The sequence below is a fragment of the Eptatretus burgeri genome, chromosome 2 (genome assembly GCF_056783735.1).
Source record: "Eptatretus burgeri isolate ZD-2024b chromosome 2, Ebu_testis_v1, whole genome shotgun sequence".
Lineage (NCBI taxonomy): Eukaryota > Metazoa > Chordata > Myxini > Myxiniformes > Myxinidae > Eptatretus > Eptatretus burgeri.
This window is the reverse complement of record NC_140962.1, coordinates 14,024,808-14,052,307: the sequence shown is the minus strand read 5'-3', so window position 1 is coordinate 14,052,307 and position 27,500 is coordinate 14,024,808. Positions and strand designations below refer to the sequence as shown.

At 43.3% G+C, this 27,500-nt stretch overlaps 1 protein-coding gene across 3 annotated transcripts in view; it reads left to right on the top strand.

Moving 5' to 3' along the window:
• Positions 1–27,500, top strand: part of LOC147031457 (echinoderm microtubule-associated protein-like 6) — a 479,813-nt gene that overhangs the window by 372,186 nt on the left and 80,127 nt on the right. For all 3 annotated transcript variants that reach the window (XM_085863494.1, XM_085863486.1, XM_085863479.1), the window contains exons 23-25: positions 908–1,039; positions 1,141–1,229; positions 10,596–10,772. In XM_085863494.1, coding sequence (XP_085719620.1) covers positions 908–1,039; positions 1,141–1,229; positions 10,596–10,772 — 398 coding nt within the window. The remainder of the gene's footprint in view (positions 1–907; positions 1,040–1,140; positions 1,230–10,595; positions 10,773–27,500) is intronic.

Genomic DNA, 27,500 nt, shown 5'->3' with positions numbered 1-27,500 from the left:
TAAAATCTGCTATTGTCAGCCCAGAACCCTCAAATTAAACTCAATTGAACCAATCTGGACTGACTGGTTAGCCCAGAGGTATATGCACTCACTTTTAAGCTATCTAGCCTGGATTCAAATCTCGGCCCAATTATAAGCAGTCATCCTAGTGTTTCGCAGGCAGGACGATTCATCAATCTGTACCATCCCTTGAATGGACCTTAAAGTGAGTATCCATCTGTTGCCATTAGTTGGTGGATGTTAAAAAAAAAGCCCACGGTGTCCTTTGTGAAGAGAAGAAGGAGCTGTCTCTGGCATTCTGGCTAAATTCCAAATTCCTGCACTCTCAGTCGAGTATCCTGCATCAGTGGTGACCCATCCCGGATTACAACCCGAGCCAAAGAAACTGCTTTGGACAAAACAATGCTTTGTATAGAGCATGGGCACACCAGTATGAACCACTCTGCGACAGCTTCTGGACCACTATGGGACATAATTCTGCATGAATGCCAGCCATCACATTGCATTCCACCACAGAACTTTCACTTGTTCTGAACGAGGAATAATAGCATGATATACGTGTACCTGTTATCTATCACTATTTTGGGATGTAGTCTAAGAGTGCTACTTCATTAAAAATCAAACAAACAATTGTGAATTAATAATTCTTTATATTTCTTTCCTGTTGGTAATTGGGTGTACCAAAACTCTATGGCCCCTTTTGAAAAGTGGATTCATTCCTGCCCATCACAGTGTACCATTTACTTGTGACATATAAAGAGAGAAATAACTTGGAGGTTTTAGAGGCAAATTAAAGCATGACCTCATAAGTACCTTCAAGCAGGAAATACATTAACTGATATTGTTAACCCCATCTTCAAGTATGATTGAAAAATGTGCTCCATCAATGTGTTTTCCATACATGCAGACCCCGGCAAGTACCTGGCTGTTGCATCGCATGATGGCTTCGTGGACATTTATCACGTGCTGACTAGCAAGCGTGTTGCTGTTTGTCGGCCTGGAGCAGGATTTGTTTCTCACATTGATTGGGAAGGCCATGGTGGGTCAATGGTTTGAGAGACTTGAGAATGTCAAATAAGTGCTTGTTAATGTGTTGGACATGACTTACCTTGCCAATTAAATTTGTCTTCCATTGTCCAGGTCGCTTGCTACAGGTAAACACGGGAACTCAGGAACTGCTTTTCTTTGAGGCGACTCGGGGAAAGAGGCAAGACATTCCTCCATCTGAGGTATGAATGCCTTAACAAAGACATCACTGCATATTGAGCAAGCAATATATGACATTCACAGTGTTTCAGCCAGGATATAGAGTATGACGTGCATAATGAGAACTACAATTCACATTCGTGTAAATAAGCATGGGTGGAGAAGCAATAAAGGGAAAGAAAACTGCACTCCCAGCACACTTATTTTCCTCAGTTTTTTTTTCCACTCTCCTCATTCATTATTGAATGCCTCTACATCAGAGCTACGAATTACTATATAGATCCCTTTTATAAGTACAAAAGTTTTCAAATTAGGACCTTGGAGCGTTTTCATGTTTTATGATACGATTTTCCATGATCGACTCTCAATTAAAGTATACGATATATGATATAAAGTATATGATATAAAGTATATGACATGATCTAATTTAAGTATATGATTGGAATATTATTTCGGTTTTGAGGATCGGATATTGTCCGGACTAAATAAGTGTCGAAATCTGGAGTGAAATTTGATAATTGAAAGAAATAACGACTCTTATAACTAAGCCGATACACCCATTTACTTTAACCAAGCAAGACGATGTTTCATCTTTCTCCAGAGATGCACAAGAAAATGTGAAATTTCCAAAGCATGAAAGCTGCCTTTTTCTACTGTTTGGAGAATGATATTGATTGAACAAAAAATTTAGGAAAATGCCAAAATTACCTAGCTTCATTGAGATAAATGATTTAATGCATTCACTGCGAGACCTCGTGCCCTGTGCCCCAGAGGGGCTGCCGATCCATTGTGACTGCCACATCTGTGTCCATATTTTCGGAGGTTTCGTGAGGTGCTCTTCAGGGAGTCGAAGCAAATCTGGTAAAAAAACGGACGTTAAAAAGAAAAGTTACACCACTTGCGCGAACCCCGAACCTATGTACCACGTGACACTTGAACAGACGAACAGGCGAGATGGTGGATTATCTGCAATCTTTATTTCACAGGCAATTAAACTTTGCGATGTCTCCAGGGTTGTTCTGCATTAAGCTGCAACATTTTTGTGGATTGTCATTATTTGAACAAATTCATTTTATTTCATGAACTGCTGTGTGTGCGGTGAAGACTGCCTTGAAAGTTAAAGGGATCCCATGTGATATGCAACAACAGCCTGGCCAACAGTTCCTTCTCAACCATTTAATTGGCGCGCTGGCATGAGTGCTTAAGCCACTTGCCATAGCCTGACAGTTGATAGCAGTACCGCGCTCCGTACTTCTGAGCAAATCGTTCACTCACTGTGGACGCTTTTGCCCGCCACATCATTCAAAGTGAGTGGTTCGTGCTCAGTCACCCTGACCGAGTGGTTCGTGCTCCGTCACCCTGAGCGAGTGGTTTGTGCTCCGTCACCTGAGTGAGTGGTTCGTGCTCCGTCACCCTGAGCGAGTGGTTCGTGCTCCGTCACCCTGAGCGAGTGGCTCGTGCTCCGTCACCCTGAGCGAGTGGTTCGTGCTCCGTCACCCTGAGCGAGTGGCTCGTGCTCTGTCACCCTGAGCGAGTAGTTCATGCTCCATCACTCTGAGCGAGTTGTTGTGAAATAATACCCGATTTCCAAGTCGTCTTCCGTATTGACGTGTTTTGTAATTTACCGAGCCAAATTGTTTTTCCACCCATCACACGCAGCTGTTTATAAAGATTAATGTTTGTGAACATTTCCCTGAAATGTCTATATCAATGCAACTTTGTTTTTCAGTGAAAGCTTCTCATGGTTTTTGGTTTGTTGCCGACACCAGCCAAGCGTGTGTGGTGTGTGTGTGTGTGTGTGTGTGTGTGTGTGTGTGTGTGTGTGTGTGTGTGTGTGTGTGTGTGTGTGTGTGTGTGTGTGTGTGTGTGTGTGTGTGTGTTGTTCATAAAGCATATCTCTCTCTCGCTCTCTCTCTCTCTCGCTCTCGCTCTCGCTCTCGCTCTCGCTCTCTCTCTCTCTCGCTCTCTCTCTCCCATCCTTGCTCCCTCACTCCCATCCTTGCTCCCTCCCAATTCAGTGCAGTACCCTCCTCCCAAACCTCTCTCACTCTCCCCTTCCCTCTCTCTCTCTCTCTCTGGACATATCCGGATGGGGGTTATGTCTGGACGGTCTTTATCTCCGGAAGGTTTTGAGCATGGTTTGTCTCTGGATGTGTCCAGGAGGTGTTTGTCTTTGGACCCGTCTGGGTGGTGTTTGTCACCGGACAGTCTGCGCGGTAATTAACGCTCCACCGCCCATCTGCCTTCCCTTCCCCCACCCCTGCCCCACTCCATCTTTTATAATTAACGCTCCACCACACATCTGCCTTCCCTTCCTTTCACTTCACACTCTTCCCTTCCCCCACCCCTGCTCGATCTCCACTCCTCCTCGCTGCCCCTCTCTCCTTTCTCCCCGCTCTCTCTCTCCCCCACACCCCTCTTTTTCCCCCTCCCCCCTTTAGTATCCCCGTCAGCGAAGCGACGGGTGATATTTGCTAGTTATAAATAAATCTGTTTAGAAATCAATCCGTGTGTTCTACATACCAGCAATGACATTTGGCAGTAAAACGTGGTCTCTATCAAAGACAATGGAGCAAAATTGATCACCAGATAAATAGCCAAAGAAAGATGCTGTCTTGGCATAACCCAAAAGGATAAGAAGAGAAACCAATGGATCAGACAGAAAAACAAAATTCCTTATCATTCTGGTGACAATCAAAAACCTGAAATGGAACTGTGCTGGACACGCAGCAAGAAAAATGGACAACCGGTAAACAACAACAATGCCAAACCCGAAACGAAGAGAAGGCCCTTGACGAAGCAGAGGGCTTCTTTTTCTTTTTTTTTTTACTTCTGGTTCGAAGGTTTTGCTGCCGGTAGACGTTTACTGCAGTACAATGGCTTCAAATTGTTTTGAATCGAACACTGGTCCATGTTGAAAGAGGCCTTCATGCTGCAGTCGTTGAACTTGTCTGGGCAAGTCAAATCAACAAATGATCGCATATTCTGTTGTCAATTATAATTGGTGTTTGGAAGTGAAAATGAGTTGGAAAAAGCAATTTCAAGTTTTTTTTTAATTAAATTTCAGCTGAATCACCTGGACTGACCAAATTCTGTATGACATTCAGGAGACTGATATTACAAGTGCAAACAACAATTGCACATTAATTTTATATTCATGAGAAATTACAATATGTTCCTGTTGTCGAGACTGTTTCATTATATTAGCCTGACTATGAACTATCAGGTCAATACTTTGCGAACAGGGTGTTGCATCACAAAGTGCTCCATCCTTTGGATTGATGTTAAACTAGGGGCTTGTCTGCTAGCATTTGTAGGTGGACATTAAAGGTACCACTTACGATGATGAATGAGTGAGTTATTGCTGTCATCCTGGGAAATTTCTACAAATTCCTGTTTCACCTGCAGGAATTTACTTAGGGTGTGCACAGGAAGGCCTGAGGCAATAAAATATATCAGTAGTCTCAGGGGTTGAAGGTGGGGAGGGGGGGAGCAGTACCCAAATTTTATTTCTGCAAATGTCTATCACATGGTGCTGCTTCTGGTGGAAGGGGGTAGTACGTCATATACTCTACCAGTCGAAATTCTTTGAACAACCCTATTTTTCTAGTTTTTACTGAAATTTAAGCAGTTTAATGTTTCAATGTTCTCTGAAATTAAAGCATTGAACAAATAAACAATTGCAGATAAAAATAAGAAATCATGGAATCGTTTTGTTGAACAAAATTTCATTTAAATGTTTGACTCATCAAAGTAGCCACCTTTTACAGATATAATAGCCGAACATACTCGTGGCATTCTTTCCACAATGGAGATCAAATATTGTTCGGAAAGTTCTTCCCAACACTGTTGCAGAAGTTCCCACAAATGTGTTGCACTTGTAGGTTGCTTTGCTTTCACCCTTCTGTCCAGTTCATCCCAAACCAGCTCGATGGGGTTTAAGTCTGGAGACTGTGCTGGCCATTCCATGATTTGAAGCCTACTGGCTTGTTCTTTTCTTCCTAGGTAGTTCTGACATAGCCTGGAGGTATGTTTTGGGTTGTTATCTTGCTGTAGGATGAACCCCTGACCAACTTGACGTCGACCAGAGGGTATTCCATGGTGTTGCAAAATGCTGTGGTCGCCCTTATGGTTCAGGGTGCCAGTCACTCTGTGCAAGTCACCGACTCTGGATGCAGCAAAAGAGCCCCAGATCATCACACTTCCTCCTCCATGATTTACAGTTGGTGTCACACACTGAGGAACCATCCTTTCGCCTAATCGACGGCGTACAAAAACCCTGCGTGATGAACTGAAGATTTCAAATTTTGATTCATCAGTCCAGAAGACCTTCCAGTTTTCAGTAGTCCACTGGTGGTGCTTCATGGCCCAGGCATGCCTCTTTTTCTTATTTGGCCATCTTAGCAATGGCTTTCTTACTGCCACTCGACCTGTCAAACCTGCAGCTCGAAGTCTTCTCTTCACAGTTGAAACTGAGACTTCCTTACTTCGACCAGTGTTAAGCTGTGCTTGAAGCTGCTGTCCTCTGAGCCGCCTATCACACAAGCTGTTGTCTCTCAGAAACTTGTCTTCTGATTGTGTTGTGGCTTTGGGTCTGCCAGACCTCTTCCTGTCAGAGTTTCCTCCAGTTTGCAAGTGCCTTTTGATAGTGTAGGAAACTGTACTCTCTGACACCTTGGCTTCTTTGCAATTTCTCTGAAGGAAAGATCAACATTTTAAGGGTTATAATGGTCTGTCTGTCTTCCTTTGTTAATTGTCTTTCTCGCCATAATGACAGCAATATACTACTTCCTGCAGTGCAATATTGTCCAAATAATGCTTCAGAGGGTGTAGCAACACAGTTTGTTCCAACACTGCTTTTATACAGACAGAGGGTTTGTAACTGATGAACAAAAGTTGGGACACTTGTCAGAATTGTTTTCATTAACTTTCAAGGCTTAATTTACTTCCATTGCTGCAGAACAGCTGCAGTTGCTAACCCTCTGGCCCGCTTCGCTTTGTACCATTTCAGGTTATTCACTGCACTTAAACTGCTTAAATTTCAGTAAAAACTGAAAAATAGGGGTGTTCTCAAACTTTTGACCGGTAGAGTATATGCCAATTCTTGAGGTTTTAACTCGTCTGTAATTATTGGGGATTTAACCCATCTGTAATTCTGGGGGTAGTAACCCGTCTGTAATTCTGGGTGAAGTAACCAGTCTGTAATTCTGGGGATAGTAACCCATCTGTAATTCTGGGTGAAGTAACCAGTCTGTAATTCTGGGGATAGTAACCCGTCTGTAATTCTGGATGAAGTAGCCCGTCTGTAATTCTGGGGATAGTAACCCGTCTGTAATTCTGGATGAAGTAGCCCGTCTGTAATTCTGGGGATAGTAACCAGTCTGTAATTCCGGAGGTAGTAACCCATCTGTAATTCTGGGTGAAGTAACCAGTCTGTAATTCTGGGGATAGTAACCCGTCTGTAATTCTGGATGAAGTAGCCCATCTGTAATTCTGGGGATAGTAACCAGTCTGTAATTCCGGAGGTAGTAACCCGTCTGTAATTCTGGGTGAAGTAACCCGTCTGTAATAATGGGGGAATTAACCCGTCTGTAATTCTGGAGGTAGTAACCCGTCTGTAATTCTGGGTGAAGTAACCCGTCTGTAATAATGGGGGAATTAACCCGTCTGTAACTCTGGGGGTAGTAACCCATCTGTAATTCTGGGTGAAGTTACCCAGCTCTAATTCTGGGGTAGTAACCCATCTGTAATCATGGGGGAATTAACCCATCTGTAATGATGGAGGAATTAACCCAGCTCTAATTCTGGGGTAGTAACCCATCTGTAATAATGGGGGAATTAACCCAGCTGTAATGATGGAGGAATTAACCCAGCTCTAATTCTGGGGGAAGTAACCCATCTGTAATAATGGGGGAATTAACCCAGCTGTAATGATGGAGGAATTAACGCAGCTCTAATTCTGGGGTAGTAACCCGTCCGTAAGGATAGATTCTTCACGAGTCAATATCATTCCCTCTGCTTTTGTGTAAGCATTCTGTAATGATGTATTTTTAGAAGCAAGTGAGCTGGAATCGACATTATTTTTATTAATCGTGAGATTGTAAAGCTTCAGCTTGTACCAGTAATCTAATGCCTCGTTCACAATGCTCCTGTTCTTGACCAGCTCAAGCACTACTATGTCTTCTCCCACCGAAGGCATGCTTTAAAACATCCCAGATAAACCAACGAAGTGTCCCTGGTGGGATGCTTTCCCGTTCAGTCCCTCAAGTGGAACATTTCATTGGAAGAGTTACATCACCATGCTTCCAGCCCCTTGTAACACAGAGTGAGATGAGTTTGACGCAGCAAAGTCCTTGTATTTTGGCGTCTTACGAGTTCAAAAAAAATCAAGTGTTTTGGCAGAAGAGAATATGCAAGCTGAACTGGTGTCAAATACAAGGAATGAATGGGTGTTCATTTGCATTTCAGCGCAACTTATCCAAGGGCTTACTCAACGTTTTGTCAAACAATATCAGGATAAAATGAAGAAGCTGAACTTTGCATTAAAATAGTGAAGGATCACAAAAGAAAAGGTAGGGTAATGCCAAGAAAGTATTTGGTGCTCTGCGAAGCAATCTTTGCGAATAGGCCTGTCCCAGATAGCACACCACCATAAAATAATATCAAGACAATTTAATAAAAGTTTTCCAGAAAAGTAATAATATATTTGTTTATAAACTTAAAATGTTTGAAGTGAAGAAGAGTTCCAATGATGCAGGGTAGATCAAGTTTCCTGGATATAATCTGCTTAGCTTATGAGATACCTTGTGCCAACTATGTGATTGGTTGAGAAGCGTTGTTTCAACCATGGCTGTTGGTTGCAAGGAACACAAGTAGCAATTGAAAGCCACCCACTCATTCAAACGACAAAGTTATTTACTCTATAACATTGAGGCTCATGGAAGAGCAACGTGACGCAGGGTATGAATTGGAAGTAGGGCAGCTGGGCAACCATTGGATACAGTAATCAAAGCAATTAACGAACAGGAAAAGAGCAATGGTTGGGAAGGAAACAATGCAACCTGCAAGTAAGAGGGTTGGGCTAGGCCGAAGTCACATTTACCACGGCGGCCGTGGGGTCCAAAAAATCTACGGCCACTAGCAATTATAGGGCGGCCGCAGTATTTCCACGGTCACACAATGTAGCAGTCACATATGTTTTTATTTTTTGGGGAGCTGCACGGCGTATTTATAAATTGTGGAGACCGAAAACGTGGGGTTGCCATATGGTCTTTGATTTGATGTCGCACGGTGACCTTAGGGCGTTCCTGCGGCGGCCATAGAATTTTCAAGGCAGACGCAAGGTGCCCGCAAGGCGACCGCAGGGGGGCCCTAAGGCGAACGTGTGGCCAGACGGACGGTAATGAGTGGGTTCTTTTTTTTATTTTATTTTATACCAGTTCTTTTGTTTCGGCTTGTCGAATTGCTACAGCGAACGTAGAAATGAAAAAAAGTTATAACTCCGTGCCATAATTCCACGGCGACGCCTTCGGCCTGTAAAATATAGCCAAACGGCGTAGGGCCACCCTGAGGTCACCACAGAAACTCTGCGGCCGCCGCATGTTTCTGTCAATTCAGAGGGTGTATAGCCGCTGTATCCTCGCCGTAGAGCAAATGTGACTTGGGCCTTAGGAAGAGTTAATAGGAGTAATCCATCCATCCATTTGGACCATATTCTGTGCAGAGCGTTGGTGCTGCCTAAGCAATCTCCTTGGCTATTGGGTACAATCCTGGACGGATCACCACTCCGACACAGGATACCAGCAAGCTGGCACTCATTTTGCCGACCTCAGAAGGATGATAGGCAGAGTCAACCCCACCTGGTATGAATTCAACAATCAAGTGGGATCTGAACTCAGGATCCTGGGATCCCAAGCCCACCTCCCAAACCATTAAACCAACACCAGGCACATAGGGGTAATGAAGGATGGGTAATGACATGAGATGTTGTACCACCTGCTTTTGAAGGCCTGAAGGTAGGAGTGGGATAGCACAGCATCTGGAAGGTGTTTCTGCACACAGAACAAGCGTTGAATAGTTTCATTATCCATCCTTTGTATGCACCCCACAACAGTCCTCCAGAAATCACAATTGTTTGGTTTAGTCAGTGCAAGGCAACCCGATTTCATCAGCAATGAACATTTTCTGAGGAGCGATTATCTATTTATTGACTATATCCTCACTCTGATTGGTGTATATAGCTCCTGCCTCATTAATGAATATGCTCGCCGATGCAATTTGACATCTTCAAAACCAACATCTTCAACCATTGTAATTATTGAAGCGACACATCCTCACCCCTGATCTGAAGGCAAAACTGGGTTGTCTTCTCAGAACCATGTGGTGCAGCATGATTCAATTACCTCCACCACCGAAGGTGGAAGGAGGTTATGTTTTCACATCTGTCTGTTTGTCTGTGTGCACGATATCTCGAAAAGTTGTGGACAGATTCGGACCTAACTTGGTGGACACATTAGGTGTGTGATAACTGATAACGATGAGTTAATTAGATTTTGGTGAAGAGCCGGATTCTGGATTCAGATACGAGAATTATTTAATTTCAAAGTGATTCTTCACCATTGAGAGATCAGGCCAAAAACGACATATAGCATGATATTTCACAAATGTATTGGGCCCGATATATTCTCATGGATCAGGCATTGTGTGGTGGAGGTATGCGCTCCACCGCTCCACTCCAACGAGTGTTCGTTCTTGTTTTACCAATGTTTTTATTGCAGTTCGTCATGGAGGCTTTCGTCTCATTCATCCAGAGGAAGCTGCCTTCATCTTCTAACTCTAAGAGTACTTTATGAATCACAATGTCATCCACGCTTTTCAACTTTTCCTGTTGTTAAAAAAGAAAATCTGAAGCGCTCTGTTCTCGCCTGTCGTACTGTGCAATCCTGTTGTTTCGACAATCTTCCTTCATGTTTCGACGATCTTCCTTCACCTCTCTTGTAGAGAAACAAAAAGAGGATTGTTTAGAGACGATAGTTGAAGAATGATATCTCAATGGTTCACACACTTGAGAGGAGGTATACACTTGAGGTTTACAGTGCAATATGTAGTTTATATCGTGATGGGAAAGGATTTTGAAATGTTTCATTACTTTAGCAGAAAATCATGAGATTTTCATTATTCAGTGGGAAATTGCTCGGGCTATTTATTGTCTTTTTTTTTTACCATAAAATTCCTCGGTTTACCTTGTTTAAAATTCCTCGGTTTATCCAAGAGGGAAGCCCTGTATAGAATTATCTCTCTCGATCGTGGATTGGGTGTCCTTGCAATGGGAAAGCCAGATTCAAACAATTGTTGCCTTTCCACTCATTTCTTTTTGGGTTTTTGGGTAGGTGGCACAACTGGAGTGGGCATCATGGACAGGTGTTTTGGGCATACCTTGTGCTGGCATCAGACCACGGCACAGTGACGGCTCTGACATCAACACTGCCTGTCGTAGCCACGATGGCCATCTGCTTGCTACGGGTGATGATTACGGCCTCGTCAAGCTTTTCAACTTCCCTGTAAAGGTTAGTTAAGGGACAGTGTTGTAAATGTCGATTGTAGAAAACTTGTAGATTCAAGATTCAGTTTGTTTTGATGATGCTGAACTGATTACTTCTTTTTTTTATATATGCTGATTGCTTTTTTTTTTTCACTACAATCAAAAATAATTTCCCTCTTCTCAGTCCAATCATAATATGATCTCATCACATAATATGCTGAGGGAGGTCAACGATCGACTTTTCCCAACACTTTTTTTTTCTTTTTTTGTAAACAAAGTCGAGGTTCGTGGAAGAGATAGAACATAGAATAAAACAGAATATAAAAGAACACTGCATTGGAAAGTAGGGAAACAGACCGACAGCAGGGCAGAATGAGACTTTAAGGAAGAATGGTTGAGGGGAAGAATGAGAGCAAGGGAATGGGGATGTAGAAAAGATCATGACTATGGATTGGGGGGGGGGGGAGTTGAGGAGGTGAACAGCCATTTTGAAGCCCCGGAGCGAAGAGTGAGATTGAACAGACTGAGAAAGTTGGTTCTACAGGTGACAAAAGAGGAACAAATAAGTGGAAGTGAGCAAGCAGTGAAACTGGATTTTGGGAGTTTCACCAGAAGCCATTTCTTCAATGTGGCACAGAGATTCAGCGTTGTCATGGGAGAGTTCCTCCATTGATTCAAGTTGTGAAATGTGTGAGGCAGGGGCACCAGCTCAAAGGGGACATAATATACCATGAAGCTATGGATGAAGGCCTTGTGCATTATTGTAAGTTGATGTTGATTTCTCATGGAAAGACTTGGCATGACGGAGGATGCTTGTATGTATGGTTTGCCCAAGAGAGATTGTGGCTGATGGTGAGGCCCAAAAGTTTTAGGGACTGAACTTCATCAAGACGTTTGGAACGGAAATAGATGAGAGGGTTTGTCCAACGGTCTTTTCAGAAAGAAAGATTGAGAGTGTGAGATTTGTCGGGGTTGAAAGACTTTTTTTTTTGTATACATTGTCAAGACTCGTATGAGAGCGAACACACAACGCATAGCAAGGGGGGTATGAGACAAGAGGGGCAGGAGAGGGAAGGACAAAACAGTGGGGAACAGACATTAGGAGATCTGTGGAAGGGAGAGGTGTGGGTGGGGAACATGGGGTATATAAGATGGACATTACAGGGACTTTCAGAAAGGAAAGCAGGGAATTTGAAGGAGGTGGGTTTGGGGTTGATTAATGGGGGTAGAAAAGATCGAGGATTTGGATGGGGATGATAAGAGGTGGTGGTGAACAGCTGTTTTGAATGCCTGGAGGGAAGAATGGGGTTGAAGAGAATGTGGGAGTTTATGCCAAAGATGGTGAAAAAGAGGAATGCAAGAGTGAAGGTGAGCAGTGATTCTTGATTTTGGTAGTTTTACCAGAAGGGGGTTGCTGGTGGACCTTGAGTGCCCTGCGGAAATATGGTGGGGACATATTGCAGACAGAGCGGGCGAGTGGGGGGGGGGGGGCAAGACCGGAAAGAAGACGGTAGAAGACAGAAAGACCACCGACCTGCCTGCGGTGAGAGAGTGAGAGGCCCAAAAACTCAGCCTCATCGCGGGAGATAGCAATGATCCTAAATGCCTTGGTTTCCACAGCGTGAAGCCGAGAAAGGTGAGAGGCAGGAGCACCAGCCCTGAGGGGAGAGCAGTACTCCATAAGGCTGCAGAGCAAAGCTTTGTACGTGGTCAGGAGCCCAGGTGGGCTGAGGAAGGACTTTGCACGACGGAGGATTCCCAGTCGGCGACTGGCTTTGGAGGCCAGGTTGGAAATGGGGCTTTCCCAGCAAAGATAATAGCAGATATTTAGACCCAGAAGCTTGAATGAAAGGACTTCTTCCAGAGGATTGTTGAGAAAGTAGATGGAGGGGGGGGGGTTGGGGGTTCCAAACGGTCCTTTCGGAGATACATAGTGAGATTGTGAGATTTGTCAGGAATGAAAGACATGTTCCACGTGTTGGACCAGTTTGTGATTTTATCCAGATCTGCAGAGAGCGAAGAAGCTGCTGCTTGCCGACCTGAGGGATGACAGATGGTTCGGCAGAGGGTGGTCATCAGCAAATAGATAAAGAGGTTTTTCCAGAGTGAGAGAGATCATTGATGAAAACCAGAAAAAGAACAGGGCCCAGAACACTGCCTTGAGGAACTCCAGCCTGGACAGGAAGAGGGGATGAAAGAACTCCATTAAGGGTCACAGGTTGACTGCGACAGGAGAGGAAGTCTGCGAGCCATGAGTGGATATGGCCTTGGATACCATAGGAAGAGAGTTTGGTGAGCAGGGCAGAGGGCCAGACCATGTCAAAAGCACGCGATATGTCTTGGGATATGGCTCTGATTTCATGTCTGGCATTGAGGACCTCCATCCATTTTTGGGAGAAGGGAAGCAGTATATCCAGGGTAGAGTGACCTGGTCTGAAACCAAATTGATGATCGGAAATTAAGCCATTGAAGAAGAGGAAGGATTTAATGTCTGAAGCCATGATGGATTCCATAACCTTGGGGATGATTGGGAGAAGGCTGATTGGTCTGTAGTTGCAGGGATCTGTTTTTGCACCTTTTTTATGCAGGGCAGTAATGTTTGCCAATTTCCAAGCAGATGGCAGATGACCTTGAGCAAATGAGAGGGTGACTTGAACAGAGAGAGGGTGAGCAAGAGCAGAGGAGCAGGTATTTAGGACACGAGGGTTGATGCCCTCTGGACCGGTTGCAGAATCTGAGTCAAGGTTTGACAGCAAGCTCTCCACCTTGTCAGGAGAAAAGGACACAGAGTCCAGGGACAGTTGGGTGCGACTGAGTAAGGTGGGTACAGAAAGTGATGGATTTCGGACACAAGATTTAGATGCAAACACCGATTTTAGGCATTCAGCCTTTTCACGTGCGGTATCAGCAGTGCAGCAATTTGAGGTAAGGGAGGGGATGGAGTGGGGACGTACACTAGAAACAGATTTGATTCGATGTCACCAGGATTTTGAGGAGGGAGAGAGGTTTGAGAGTTCAGACTTGAGATGAGAAAGATGTTGTTTTCTGGCTCTCCTGAGGGTAGATACACACTTGTTCCGCGCTTTATGGAAGGAACTGAGATTACCCTCAGTTGGGTTTCTTTCCATGAGGCAAAAGCAAGTTCTTTCAGGACAACTGCCTCGCCACAAGCTTCAGTAAACCAAGGGCGGGAGGAAGGGGAGGACAACTGAAGACGAGAGGGGATAAATCTGTGCATGAGGCAGAGCAAGTTTCTTTGAAAGAATTCCCAGGATGAGGTGATGTTGGAGAAAGTAGCGATGGGAGACCAGTCTAGAAGTTTGATGGCTACTTGGAGACCCTGCCAGTCGGCCTGAGTGAAATGCCAGACTCGATGGTGGTGAGGTGGTGCTCTGATAACACCCAAAGAGATGTGTACTTCGACAAGCACGTGGTCGGAAGAACCGATTGGAGCGGAGAAAGAACAGCAGATATTTTCAGGTAAATTTGTCAAAATCAGATCCAGAAGAGATGGAGTACTGTTGGTTGAGATCCGAGTCGGGAAGTTGACCGATTGAGTCAGTCCCAATGAGCTGCAGAAGTCTTTTACTGAAGTACCATGACAGGTGAGAGAGGTTCCCACACCTCGCCAACTGCAATGATGACAATTGAAGTCACCACTTGAGGAAGAGAGAGTTTGGATGAGAGGATAGAAGTTTGTCCATGTTTTCGGATAGTGAGATGAAATGGAGTCATCACTGTTTGGTGGACGGTACAGTACACATATAAACATGAGGTGGGAGTGGAGGGGAAGCCGTAGCCAGAGGTATTCCTGGGGGTGTGGGCGAGTGAGGGCAGTGCATGGAAAGTGAGGAATTGAGTCTTTGATGAAGAGAGCAACTCCTCCACCAGGAAGAGGCTCAGGTTTGTCATACCGGAGGAGGGACTGACCAGGGAGAGATACTCAGGAGTCAGAGATGTCTTGAGGGAGGAAAGTTTCTGTTCGGCAGATCATGTCTGGTTTGTCAGTAGCGACATGTGTGGAAATAGCTGTCAGGTTTGAGCGAAGGCCCGGGATATTTGAGGTCCACACTGTTAATGAAGATGAAGGGTTAGGAGGCTTTGGGTACAGGGGTGGGGAGTGGGTGGGGAGGGCAGGACAAGGGGGGAGGTAATGAGAGTTGTTGAAAGAGTGTGGGGGATTCCAGAAGAGCTTGGGGAGGGGGCTGAATGAGGAGGAGAAAAGGCTCTGTGGTGCTGGGTTGAGGTGCCTTGGAAGGCAGTTGAGGATTTGGGGAGATAGAGTGATGAGATGAAGGAGAGAGGGCCGGGGAAGGAGGCAGCTTTGTGGATGAGGGGGGGCAACTTTGAGAAGAGTGAGTGAGAAGGGTGAGTGGAGGGAGTTGAGGGAGAAAGGTGAGGGGGGGTGTTTTGGGGAAAGATGAGAGGGAAGTTTGGAGGGAGAAGAGTGCGATTGTTGCTTTAAGAGGGAGGGGTGAGAGGGGTGAATTGGCACTGAAGTTGGAAAAAAAATGGCGATTGAAGGAAAGCGAACATGCAAAGCAAAGTGGGTTTTTTAATTTTTTTTAATTTTTCGGTCAGAAATGAGACTGAAGACATTTCTTGAGGGATGCAATAAAGGTGAATTAAGAGAATGGAGAGAAGAAACACTGTAACAGTTGGATTTTTTTTAGGCAAGGTATGAAGGAAAGGTCAAATTGAGAGCAGTCTGTTGAAATAGAAAAAGAGAAGTGAATTATGATACAGTGATGAGAACCTCACGTGTGAAAGAGGAAGATGAAGCATTATAAGAGATTGTATTTATTATTATTATTGTTATTTATTTTATTTATTTATTTTTGATGGAGATTGCATATGATTGGGTAAAGGAAAGATTGAAGAAAAGATCGTGAGGTGAATGGTGAATTTGGATCGGTAAACGCAGAGTAGAGAGAGACACTTGGTTTCAGGTGTATAGTTAGGAAGGATACAAGGAAAAAAATTTTTTGATGGATTTTTGAAGATTAGGTAAGATTGGAGAATGGAAGGTTGTGGGAAGAAATCGTAACGGTAATGGTGATAGTGGGTCAGGTCAAATAGAAGAAAGATGGTGTGCCGGCAGGAGGAGAAAGAAGAAGGAGGATCGGTACTCATGGATAAGGGGGAAGAAAGGGTTGTTTTTTTTTTTAATTTAAGACAAGAAACAGAGTGTGTCGTTGGGAGGGATATGTGGGTGGCGTTGGGAAAAGTGGGGAAGATACGAATTGATGGTAATAGGGAGAGAATATAAATAAACGATTGTATACCGAGACGCGAAGGACAAGTCGGCCTCACAGAGCCCGATAAGACAAGGTCGATGAAAACTCACAAAATAGCACGATCTTTGAAACAAAACCGAACTAGGAACACACAATAACAATGAAGGTGAGAAAATGAACAGTTAAAACGTGACAAATCACGACCGGAAACTTAACTTTGAGAAAGCCGGCAGAGACCCCTGAGAGAACCAGCCTTCTCTTCAAACCCAGAACCGGAAGTCTTTATGGGTTTTATGTTGGCTGACATATTCAAAGTGTTGGACCAGCTCCTCATTCTATCAAGATCTGTAGAAACGGAAGAGGCTGCTTCCTGCAAACCTGAAGTATGTTATGGCAAATGGTGCAGTTATCAACAAACAGATAAGGAGGATTTTCCAAACAATCAGAAAGATCATTGATGAAAATGAGGAATAGGACTGCGCCCAATATACTGCTGTGGGACACTCCAGACTAAACAGGGAGAGTAAATAAGAGAATCATATTTATAGCCATGCACTGACTGCAAGAGTGGAGGAAGTCAGCAAACCGTAAAAGGAGGTGGCTATGGATGCCATTGGTTGAAAGTTTGAAGAGCAAGGCATGGCGCCAGACCTTGTCGAATGCTCGAGATATATCCACACAGATAGCTATGATCTCTGGTTTGAGATTCAAGGCCTCCATCCATTGTTGGGAGAGCAGAAGCAGCATGTCCATGCTGGAGTGACTGAGCCAGAAGCCAAAATAAAGATCAGGATATTGGAAAAAGGAAGGATTTGATGTGAATTGCGGTGATGGTTTCCATGACTACTTGTCATTAGAAGTAAGCTAATAAGCCTGGAGTTAAGAGGATCTGTTTTTGCATCTGTTTTTGTGTAATGCACTTATGTTGGCTGATTCATAAGGAAACGGAAGGTGACCGGGGGCACATTATATGGTGAACAGAGCAGAAAGAGGATATGAAAGGGCAATGGAGCAGATTTTTAGGACATCTCTATTATAATACCAAGCTTGCACACGAAAAACTCGGCTCGCCGTCACACGATCCCTATGAAATTGCTGTGGCACTTAGCGGACATGCCGACAATGTTTGGGAAGTCTTGGCGTTCCATAGTACCACTTGCATTTTGCACAATGCGTATTTTTGTCATTCCCCGTGTGCGGTCTGTCGGCTGCAACCAGCTATGTTGTACTGCTATCCCGTGCATGTGCATGGGTGTCGCGAGTGGGCATTGATACCCAAAAGGCCTGTCAAAGAATAGAAGTCGAGGGTTGCCAGAAACCTCTCCACCACCGAAGGTCTCAAAAGACAGTGTCCAGGGGCAGTTGGGTGCGAATGGTAGGATAAGTATTGCAAGTGAAGTGTTAGATATGTGAGATTTGGATGCAATCACACAATTGAAACATTTGGCCTTCTCACGAAAAGAGTTTGGTGTGGTGCCATTTGAAGTGGGGGAAGAGATGAAGGGGACTCATACTCCAGAGACACACTTAACAAGGCAACAGTAGGACTTTGGGAAGGAGAAAGTTTTGAGAATTTAGCTTTTCAGTTGGCCTTTGTCTTTTTTGAGATTGGACATACCATTGTTGCAGGTTTTGTGGAATGACCTGTGATTGCCATCAGTCAGATTTTCCTCCCTTTAAAAGAAGGCAGGTTGTTTGAAGGCAAATGCCTCACAGCAGGATTTAGATTGCCTGGGGCAAGAAGTTAGGAACGATAGCTGCAGACGAGATGGGAGAAATCTGTGCATGGAACAGCGTAAGCCTTTGTTGAATAATTCCCTGGCGGCATCAATGTCTCGAGTGGTGGAAATGGAAGACCAATCTTGAAGTGAGAGGGCAGCTTGCAGTCCCCATCAGTTGGCCTGTGTGAACGACCAGACTCTGTGGCACTGAGATGGCTTTTTAATAACAGCTCAAGAGATGTAGACTCTCACTAGCATGTGATGAGAGAAATTAATTGGAGCAGTGGAGGCACAAGATAAGTTAGAAGAAAAGGTAGTCATTACCACGTCCAGAATGGAAGATTTGTCAATGACAGAAATCTGTTGGAAAGTTCACAGATTGGATCAGGCCCAAAAGTCACAAAATCCTTTGCTGCAGTGCCATGGCTGTTTGAAGAGATACAACTCCCAGTGCATTGGTAAGGTAACAGTTGAAATTGCCGCATATAATGAAAAGAGCATTGGGATGAGTGGTTGTATGTTGCCAGAGAGAGAGATAAATGGGGTTGTCACTGTTGGGAGAATGGTACACCACAGAGAAAAACAAGAGGTAGTTGCAGAGGGGAAAGCACAACCAAAAGGTATTCCTGGGAGTTTGGAGTGGTGAGTGAAGTGTATAAGTATATAGGGGGTGGGTGGTGGGGGGGCACAGAATTGTAGGGACAGGGAACAGGTGTGGGGGTAGAATGACACAGATCCATGGTGGGGGCAGGGTAACCTGGAGCAGCGCTTGGGTGATTCCGAGGTGCAGGAGATGGTGTGTGGGAGGGTACTGATGTGAGTGGGGTTTACCACTATCATGTCACATACACCACAATACTGGTTTGTTTCCAGAATTCCAAGATCAGCAAGATGTAGACTGACATCAGGATTTGGATAGCAGGAAGGATGATTAATGACATGAAGAAAGACAGTGCTGTTTGAAAGTGTCGAGAGACGATGAGCTGGTTTGTGAGCTATCCAGGAATGAAACAGGAAGGGAGGGAAGAGAAAGCAGTATGGGAGGAAAACATTTGGAAATGAGAGTGTAGGAAAATTCAATATTATAAAATTGTCATTTTAAATATTTGAGTGGACAGGTTGTGTGGGTGGCAGGAATAAAAGGGGAAATGAGAAGAACGTTTTGGGACTAAATGGATAGGCCTAACGCACTGAGGCAGCTGCACAAGATGAAAATAACCAGAAATGATAAAGACTTGGCAATGAGCACACAGTATGAACAACAATTGACACAATCAAAAGTGAAATCCGGAACTCTTTACTTCGTTTCGGAAGCAGGTCACTTAGAGATGAGAACAAAAGCTGCCATCCCAAAAAACAGCAGCATTAAATGAAGCAATCAGAATTTGAACTATGTTCAGTCCTCTATAAATTTAATTTGTTTTGGAGATGATAAATGTTTTGAAAAATTAATGGATAAACTTGTACAAATAGGTGACATAAATTAACTTATTTGGGCCAATTACATCTCTGTTGCTATCTTTTGTATAACGTTGGTACATTCATTGCCTTTCAGTAATCCCTCAACCCAAGCCCATTATAAGAAGTGCTTGTGGATATTTTCTACCCCCAATTAACCTTCCCATATTTTATTCCCCCTTTAACCCCACTTAACCCAACCCTCTTAATTGCTGGTTACTGGGTTTCCTCCCCTCCTCTCCTTTTCCGATCCCTGATCAGATGATAAACCGTCAGAATGGTGTTTGCATCACAAAGTGTTTGTTTTTCATCCTTGGAGGCACATTAAGCCTGGTGTCCAGTCTGCTAGGATTAGTTGGTGGAGATGAATGTTTCATGATCGGTGTCTTTTCTAATGAGAAGACGAGTTATCACCGGCACCCTAACCAAATGACAAACTCCTTTCCTAATGTGTAGGGGCACTGCACAGCTACCTCACTAATGATGTAAGTAACTAGTGGGTCAAATTTGTGTTTTAAATCAATTTCTGTTAAAATTTGCAATGTCAGAATTACTTGTATTCATGAAGGAATATGGAATAGGTCTTCAGTGCATATACTTGGGTGCGCTGTGCTGGGATCCGATCACGATACAGCACTGTATAGCGAAAGGCACATTAAAGCATTGCACATTGTCATGTTGTAGGAGAGGAGGAGATTGGGACCATACTCTGTACAGAGCGTTGGTACTGCTTAAGCAGTCTCCTTGGCTATTGGGCACAATCCTGGACGGGTCTCTACTCCGCCACAGGATACCAGCATGCTGGCACTCATTTTGCCGACCTCTGAAGGATGACAGGTCGAGTTAACCCCACCTGGTATTAATTCAACAGCTGAGCGGGATTTGAACTCAGGACCCTCGGCTCCAAAGCCCCCCACCCTAACCATTAAGCCAACGCTCGGCATATCATGTTGTAAGTATGCCGAAAGGTGTGAGGAAGTGTTTCTGAAAGTGAGATTAACTTTCATAAAAAGAGAAAAGGAGGGAGTGACCATGACCAAAGAGTTACAACCTTGGACGTGTTACCACTCCGTTGCAGGATTCTCGATTGAGAGTGCAGGAATTTGTAATTTGGTCATGGTGCCAGCAATATCTCACTATGAGCGAAGGATCTTTTAACATCCACGAACTAAAGCTAGCATATTGAAAGCCATGTTTAACATCCATCCGAGGGATGACGCACACCCTGCCTGCGAAAAACAGAGATGACAGTTTATAGGTGGATCGGAATTTGAACCCAGGCTCGACAGCTTCGAGGCAGCTGTGTGTGCTTTCCGCTGAGCTATCCTGCCAGCCTGATAATGATAGTAAGTATGACTAAAAGCGAGAGTAATTATAACCAAGGTTGGAAAATAACTTTGATGATGGTGGGAGAGATTATGACCAATTTCAGGAAGAAGTACAACATTTAATGGGAGTAGTTGTAATATACCGCAGGAGTTAATATGACCTATTATGGTAATTGACTCTAATTAGCCAAAATCACAATAACTATAAAAAAAAACAACCCAGAAGTTATTCTGACTCTTAGGTGGCAAAACAGAGCAGTGAATAAGTATGACTGTATTGCGAGGGTCAAATTGAGTAATTTCCGGCTTGATTATATCACTAAACAATAACTACACGACGAGTAAATATCACTCTTTTCGAGCACTGTAGGATTAACTCTGAATGTTATCATCTCTGGTGAGACAAGCCATCACTGGAGTTTGTGCAAATGTTGACATGGCCTGCCTATTATGGGGTGTTTTCATACTGTTTCTGCTCATTGTGATACATTTACTATAAAAGACTACAGCATGTTAATTGCAGTGCAAGCAGCTTTTGTTGTGCATCCATACTTCTTCTTTCATGTGCAGCAGAAGGCTGCGGGGTAGCATCATTAGCTGAGGGTGTGGCTGTGCTGGTTCGGGTGGGAATTTGGAATTTGTCCATGCTGCAGAGATGATAGCTCGCCGACTCTTCATGAAGGATGCCGTGGGATCTTTAGCATCCACCAACGAATGCTGACAGACTGGAATCCCAGTTTAACGTCCATCCGAAGGACGGCACACACATTGATGAATGACCCTGCTTGTGAAACACCGGGATTACAGTTTATAGGTGCGCTGACATTCAAATCCAGGCTATGCAGCTTCGAGGCGATTGTTCGTACCTCTAGGCCATCTTGTCAGCTCAAATCCATACTGAAAGGCATGCTGACAAGTTCCTGACTACTCATAAGTTGATTTGGATTTTATACCCACAGAGCTAACTCGGAATGAGGACACGTCATGCTCACGCATCATAAATTTGCCTTCTTGAGTCTTCCATAGCTGTAATAGGTTGATTTTCACCTCATTTATTAAAATCAGCACATCCTTTAAACCCACAACTTTTCCAAAGCACTTGCTCGTAGATGCAGTGATTTGGTTGAGTTTTGGCAGGATTTGCCCTGCAATTAGCATCATAGTAATCGTAATGGCATCCCGATGTCCCATGAACGGCTGAAATTGCCTTCGGAGATAATTAAAGTCGCCGTCCAGGAAATATCTCAGGGCGATCCTAAAACTGCACGGTGCGTGTTCTCAATTTGTCGAGACATATGGCCGAGGAAACCACAATGCCATAATCCAGAGAGTGATGTGGTCGATCACTCACTTGTGATGGGCATTTCATCTTCAAAATGAAATTGAGCCTCACGAGATTCTCATGATACGCAAGGGTTGAACGTTATGAGGTTTTCCCAGGATTCCTGTTGCGCAGGAATCGTATTCGCGGCATTTAGTTTGAGATATTTTTGGCGTAAAGTTGTTTGCAGATTTTGATGATTTGTAATTTGGATTTTGTTTTTATCACCTCTGTTTAATAATTTTCACAAAAATTAGAAGGTTAACATGGATTTGAGAAAATTGGGTTTGACAATTTGGCATCAACAGACCTCTCAATTGCATTATTTTCCAGATACTGAGACTGAGGTGATAGTTCAATGAGAAAAAATGAGTATTTTCCCAAAGAGTAAGACTCGGACAGCGGGTCTGGGTTCAAACACCCCACCCCCTCACCCTGTCCCCTGGAAAAATCCTCGACTTCAAATGCTGTAATCTGGGCCATTTTGAAGGTCTCATTTAAAGGTGTGTTATTGCTTCACCTGCCGTTTGGCAATGCAGATTGTTTTTTTATTTTTTTTTAACACAATTTATCAAATAAAGTTTGAAAAAGTCAGGTGTCCAGAATCTATATTCTTGTAACTGTATCTTTCTGACCACTGATCATGGCTGACCGATAATTATCAATGCAGATAGAACTCGTATATGGGATTCAGGTTAGGGGGTATTTCCACAGTGACATGAGTCATGTATATCCGTCATGTCTGATTTTATAGTGAATGGTATTTTTTTTGCATGAAATTCTGAAAATGCGTAACATATTCCATGATGTGCATGAGAGCATGCATGATGCATTGACAAATTGTGTCTCACATTTTAATGGAGATTTTAATGGACGGCTCAACAGTGGATGACTTCAACCTGCATCAAGCAATTGGCAAGTGATTGGGGGTAAAATTCCCAGAAGATTACATGGAGTCCATTAGTAAATGATTCCATGTTATTTGATAGAGTTTGGTGTCATACAACCTGTTACCATTGGGTAGATGAGTAGTTCTGTTAAGTACTTCACAGTCACTGGATAAGCCTGGTGTTGGCTTAGCGGTTAGAGTGGCTGACTTGGGATCCTAGGGTCCTGAGTTCGAGCCCGTTTGGCCGCTGAATTAATACCAGGTGGGGTTGACTCGACCTGTCATCCTTCTGAGGTTGGTAAAATGAGTCCCAGTGTACTGGTAATAGAGACATTGCATCAACGGCATAGCCGCGTCCCAAACCAATGCTGCAACGAGCAGCCATGAGAGAGAGAGAGAGAGAGAGAGAGATAGAGATAGAGATAGAGATAGAGATAGAGATAGAGATAGAGATAGAGATAGAGATAGAGATAGAGATAGAGATAGAGATAGAGATAGAGATAGAGATAGAGATAGAGAGATATATATATATATATATATATATTGAGAGAGAGAGATATATAGAATGACTGACACCTGATTTTTCCCCTCATCACAGAAGGTGGATGGAGGTTATGTTTTCTCCCCTGTTTGTCTCTGTCTGTCTGTCTGTTTGTTTCATGCGAAAATTGAAGATTTTTCAATTACAGGAAGTATATTAATGGTTGCAACCAGCAGACATAAGGCGGCACGAGAGAGATGGAGATAGACGGCAGAGACAGAGACAGAGACAGAGACAGAGACAGAGACAGAGACAGAGACAGAGACAGAGACAGAGACAGAGACAGAGACAGAGACAGACCGACACCGACTGACACACACATTATTCACGCGCGTGCATTATTCTGTCTGTTTGTTTGCCTGTTTCTGTGTTTGCCTGTTTGGATGTCAATTGCCTACAGGTCACATTTTTAAACCGATCTTCATGAAACTTCACCAAATGATTGAGTTGGTCATAATAAAGATGCCTATTGATTTTAACGACAAAAGGTCAACATAGGCCAAAGGTAAACGGCTTTGTCAACATTTCTAATAACGTCAATTGTCATCTGATTGAGTTGAAATTTGAAGAGAATTTGCATCTCAGGCCAGTGAATTCAATCACCAATTATTTTTGAGTTCTGAAGATCAGAAGGTCAACATCGGCCAGATTTCTAAAATCCTCAATTTTCATCCCATTGACTTGAAATTTGAAGAGGAGTTGCACATTTGGTCATTGAATTGAACCACCAATTATTTTTAAGGTCAAATTTGTTTTATGGATTTTGCCAGTATCGTGCTCTGCACATCTTTCTTGTTTGTTAGTTGCTAAAATCAAATATTTTTCAGGTAGTGTATATTCCTTGGTCACGTGTGTTATCATTCTGTCTGTTTGTTTGTGTGTGTGTTTGTTTGTTGCTTGTGAAAACTGAAGACATTTCATGTATGTTGGTTGGTCACGTGTGTTGTTCTGTTTGTTTGCATGTCAATCGCCTGCAGGTCACAATTTTAAACCGATCTTCATGAAACTTCACTTCATGGTAGAGTTCGTCATAACCAAGAAGCCTATTTTCTTTGAGGTCAAAAGGTCAACATCGGCTAAAAGTCATCAACTATGTCAAATTCCTAAAATCATTAATTTTTATCCCATTGAGTTGAAATTTGAAGATAATTTGCGCATTAGGTCAGTGAATTCAACGACCTATTAGTTTTGAGGTCAACATAAGCCAAAAGATCCATGTCAGCCAAAATATCGTCAGCCAATAGGTTAACATCCCCCAAAAGGTCAACATAGACCAAAAGGCCAACATAGGTCAAAGGTTAACAACAATTTGAAGGAGGTGGGTTCTGGGTGGATTAACTGGGCGAGTAAATATCGAGGTTTTGGATGGGAGAAGATATGAGATGGTGGTGAACAGCTGTTTTGAAGACCTGAAGGGAGGAGTGGGATTGAAGAGAGTGTGGGAGTTTGTTCCAGTGGTGGCAAAAAAAGAGGAATGAAAGAGTGAAGGTGAGCAGTGATTCTTGATTTTGGCAGTTTCACCAGAAGGGAGTTTTTGGCAGACCTCGAGTGCCCTGCAGAAATATAGGGGGGGGGGGGATAGATCACAGACAGAGCAAGGGTGTCAAGTCCGGAGAGGAGACGGTAGAAGACAAAGACCACCGACCTGCCTCCGGTGAGAGAGTGAGAGACTCGACTCAAAGACTCAGCTTCATTGTGGGAGATAACAATGATCCTAAATGCCTTGGTTACCACAGCGTGAAGTTGAGCTAGATGTGAGGTAGGAGCAACACCCCAGAGGGGAGAGCAGTACTCCATCAGACTGTGGATGAAAGCTTTGTAAATGGTTACAAGCTCGGGTGTGCCAAGGAAGGACTTTGCACAATGTAGGATGCCCAGTCGGCAACTGGCTTTGGAGGCCATCTTGGAGATGTGGGTTTCCCAGAAAAGATCGTGGCAGATAGTGATTTCACCCAAAAGCTTGAATGAAAGGACTTCTTCAAGGGGATTGTTGAGAAAGTAGAAGGGGAAGGGGGGATGGGTTTCAGAGGGAAGGGTTCCAGAGGGTCCTTTCAGAGAGACATGGTGAGGGTAGGAGATTTGTCAGGATTGAAAGACATATTCCAAGTGTTTGATCAGATTGGGATTTTATGCAGGTCTGCAGAGAGTGAAGAAACTGCTGCCTGCAAATCAGAGGGATCAGAGAAAATATCAGAGGCAGAGGGTGGAGTCATCAGCAAAGAGATAGAGAATTTTCCAGAGTCTAAGAGATCATTAATGAAAACCAGAAAAAGAACAGGGCCAAGAACACTGCCTTGGGGAACTCTAGCCTGGACAGGAAGAGGGGATGAAAGAATTCCATTAAGAGCCACGTGTTGACTACAATAGGAGAGGAAATCCACGAACCATGTGTGGAGATTGCCGTGGATACCATCAGAAGAGAGTTTGGTACCATAAGAAGAGAGCAGTGTGGGGTGCCAAAACTCCTCGAAAGCTCGCGATATGTCTCGGGAGATGGCTCTGATCTCATGGTTGGCATTGAGGACCTCCATCCATTGTTGGGAAAGCAGAAGCAGCATATCCAGGGTTGAGTGACTTGGTCTAAATCCAAATTGATGGTCAGAAATCAAGTTTGTTTCTTGTGAAAATCGAAGATTTTCCAAGTTTTTTTTTTGGTTGGTTGTGTGCATTATTCTGTCTGTCTGTCTGTTTGTTTGTATGTTTATCACCAAAAGGTCACAATTTTAAACCGATCTTCACGAAACTTCACCATATGGTAAAGTTTGTCAGATGGTTAGAAGCTCAGGTGTGCCAATGAAAGACTGACTTTCCAAGAAAGGAAGCCTATTATTTTTGAGGTCAAAAGGTCAAAGGGTCAACATAGGCCAAAGGTCAACAAATTTGTCAAATTTCCAAAATCCTCAATTGTCATCTGATTGACTAGAAATTTGAACAGGATTTGCACATCACATCATTGAATTCAAACACCAATTATTTTTGAGATCATCTTGGGCCAATCGGTCATCATAAAGCAGATTTATAAAATTGTCGATTTTTATCTGATTGACATGAAATTTTAAGTGGAGTTGCATATTTGGTCATTGAAATCAACCATCTATTATTTTTGAGGTAAACATAGGCCAAAGGTCAACAACTCAGGTGGAATTTCTAAAATCCTCAATTTTCATCCCATTGACCTGAAATTTGAAGCGGATTTGCTGTTCAGGTTACTGAATTCAACCACCAATTATTTTTGAAGTCAACAGCAGGCCAAAAGGTCGACATAGGCCTAATTTCTAAAATTGTCAATTTTCATCCAATTTACTTGAAATTGGAACAGGATTTGCATATCAGGTCAATGAATTCACCCACCAATTATTTTTGAGGTCAACATATACCAAGAGGTCAACATCGGCCAGATTTCTATAAATGTCAATTTTCTTCCAATTAACTTTAAATTTGAAGAGGATTTGCACATCAGGTCAGTGAATTCAACCACCAATTATTTTTGTGGTCCAATTTGTTTTAGGGATGTCGCAAGTATCGTGCTCTGCATGACGTCTTTCGTTATTTTTTGGCTGTCTGCCTGTGAACAGAATATCTCAAAATGATGTGGACAGATGTGGATGAAATTTAGTGGACAAGTTGGGTGTGTGATAAGGATGAAATAATTAGATTTTGGTGAAGATCCGGACCTGATTCCGGATCAGGATATGAGAATTCGTAAAGTGATTCTTCACCATGCTGAAAACGATATATAGCACATTTCAAAACGTTGTAGACAGATTCGGATGAAACCTGGTGGACAGGTTGGGTATATGACAACGAAGAATTGATTTGATTTCAGTGAAGATCCAGATCCGAATCCTGATCCAATAAATTTTTTTATGTTATCGTCACCATTGAGTGACAGGGCTAAAAACGATATACAGCATGGTATCTCAAAAAGTTAGGGACAGATTCAGACAATACTTGGTGGACAGGTTGAGTGTGTGCCAAATACGTGTTGATTCGATTTTGATGAAGATCCCAATCCAAATCTGGATTCTATAATTAAAAAAAAAATTATAAGTGATTCTTCGCCATTGAGAAATGGAACCAAAAATGATATATAGCACGATATATCAAAAAGTTGTGGATTGATTATGACAAAACGAGGTGGATGAGTTGGTTAGATGACAAGAATAACTAATTAAATTTTGGTTCAGATCCAGATTCAGATCCGGCCTATCAGTTTGATACAAAATGTAAACTGTTCAGCCTGGCGGAGGTATGCACT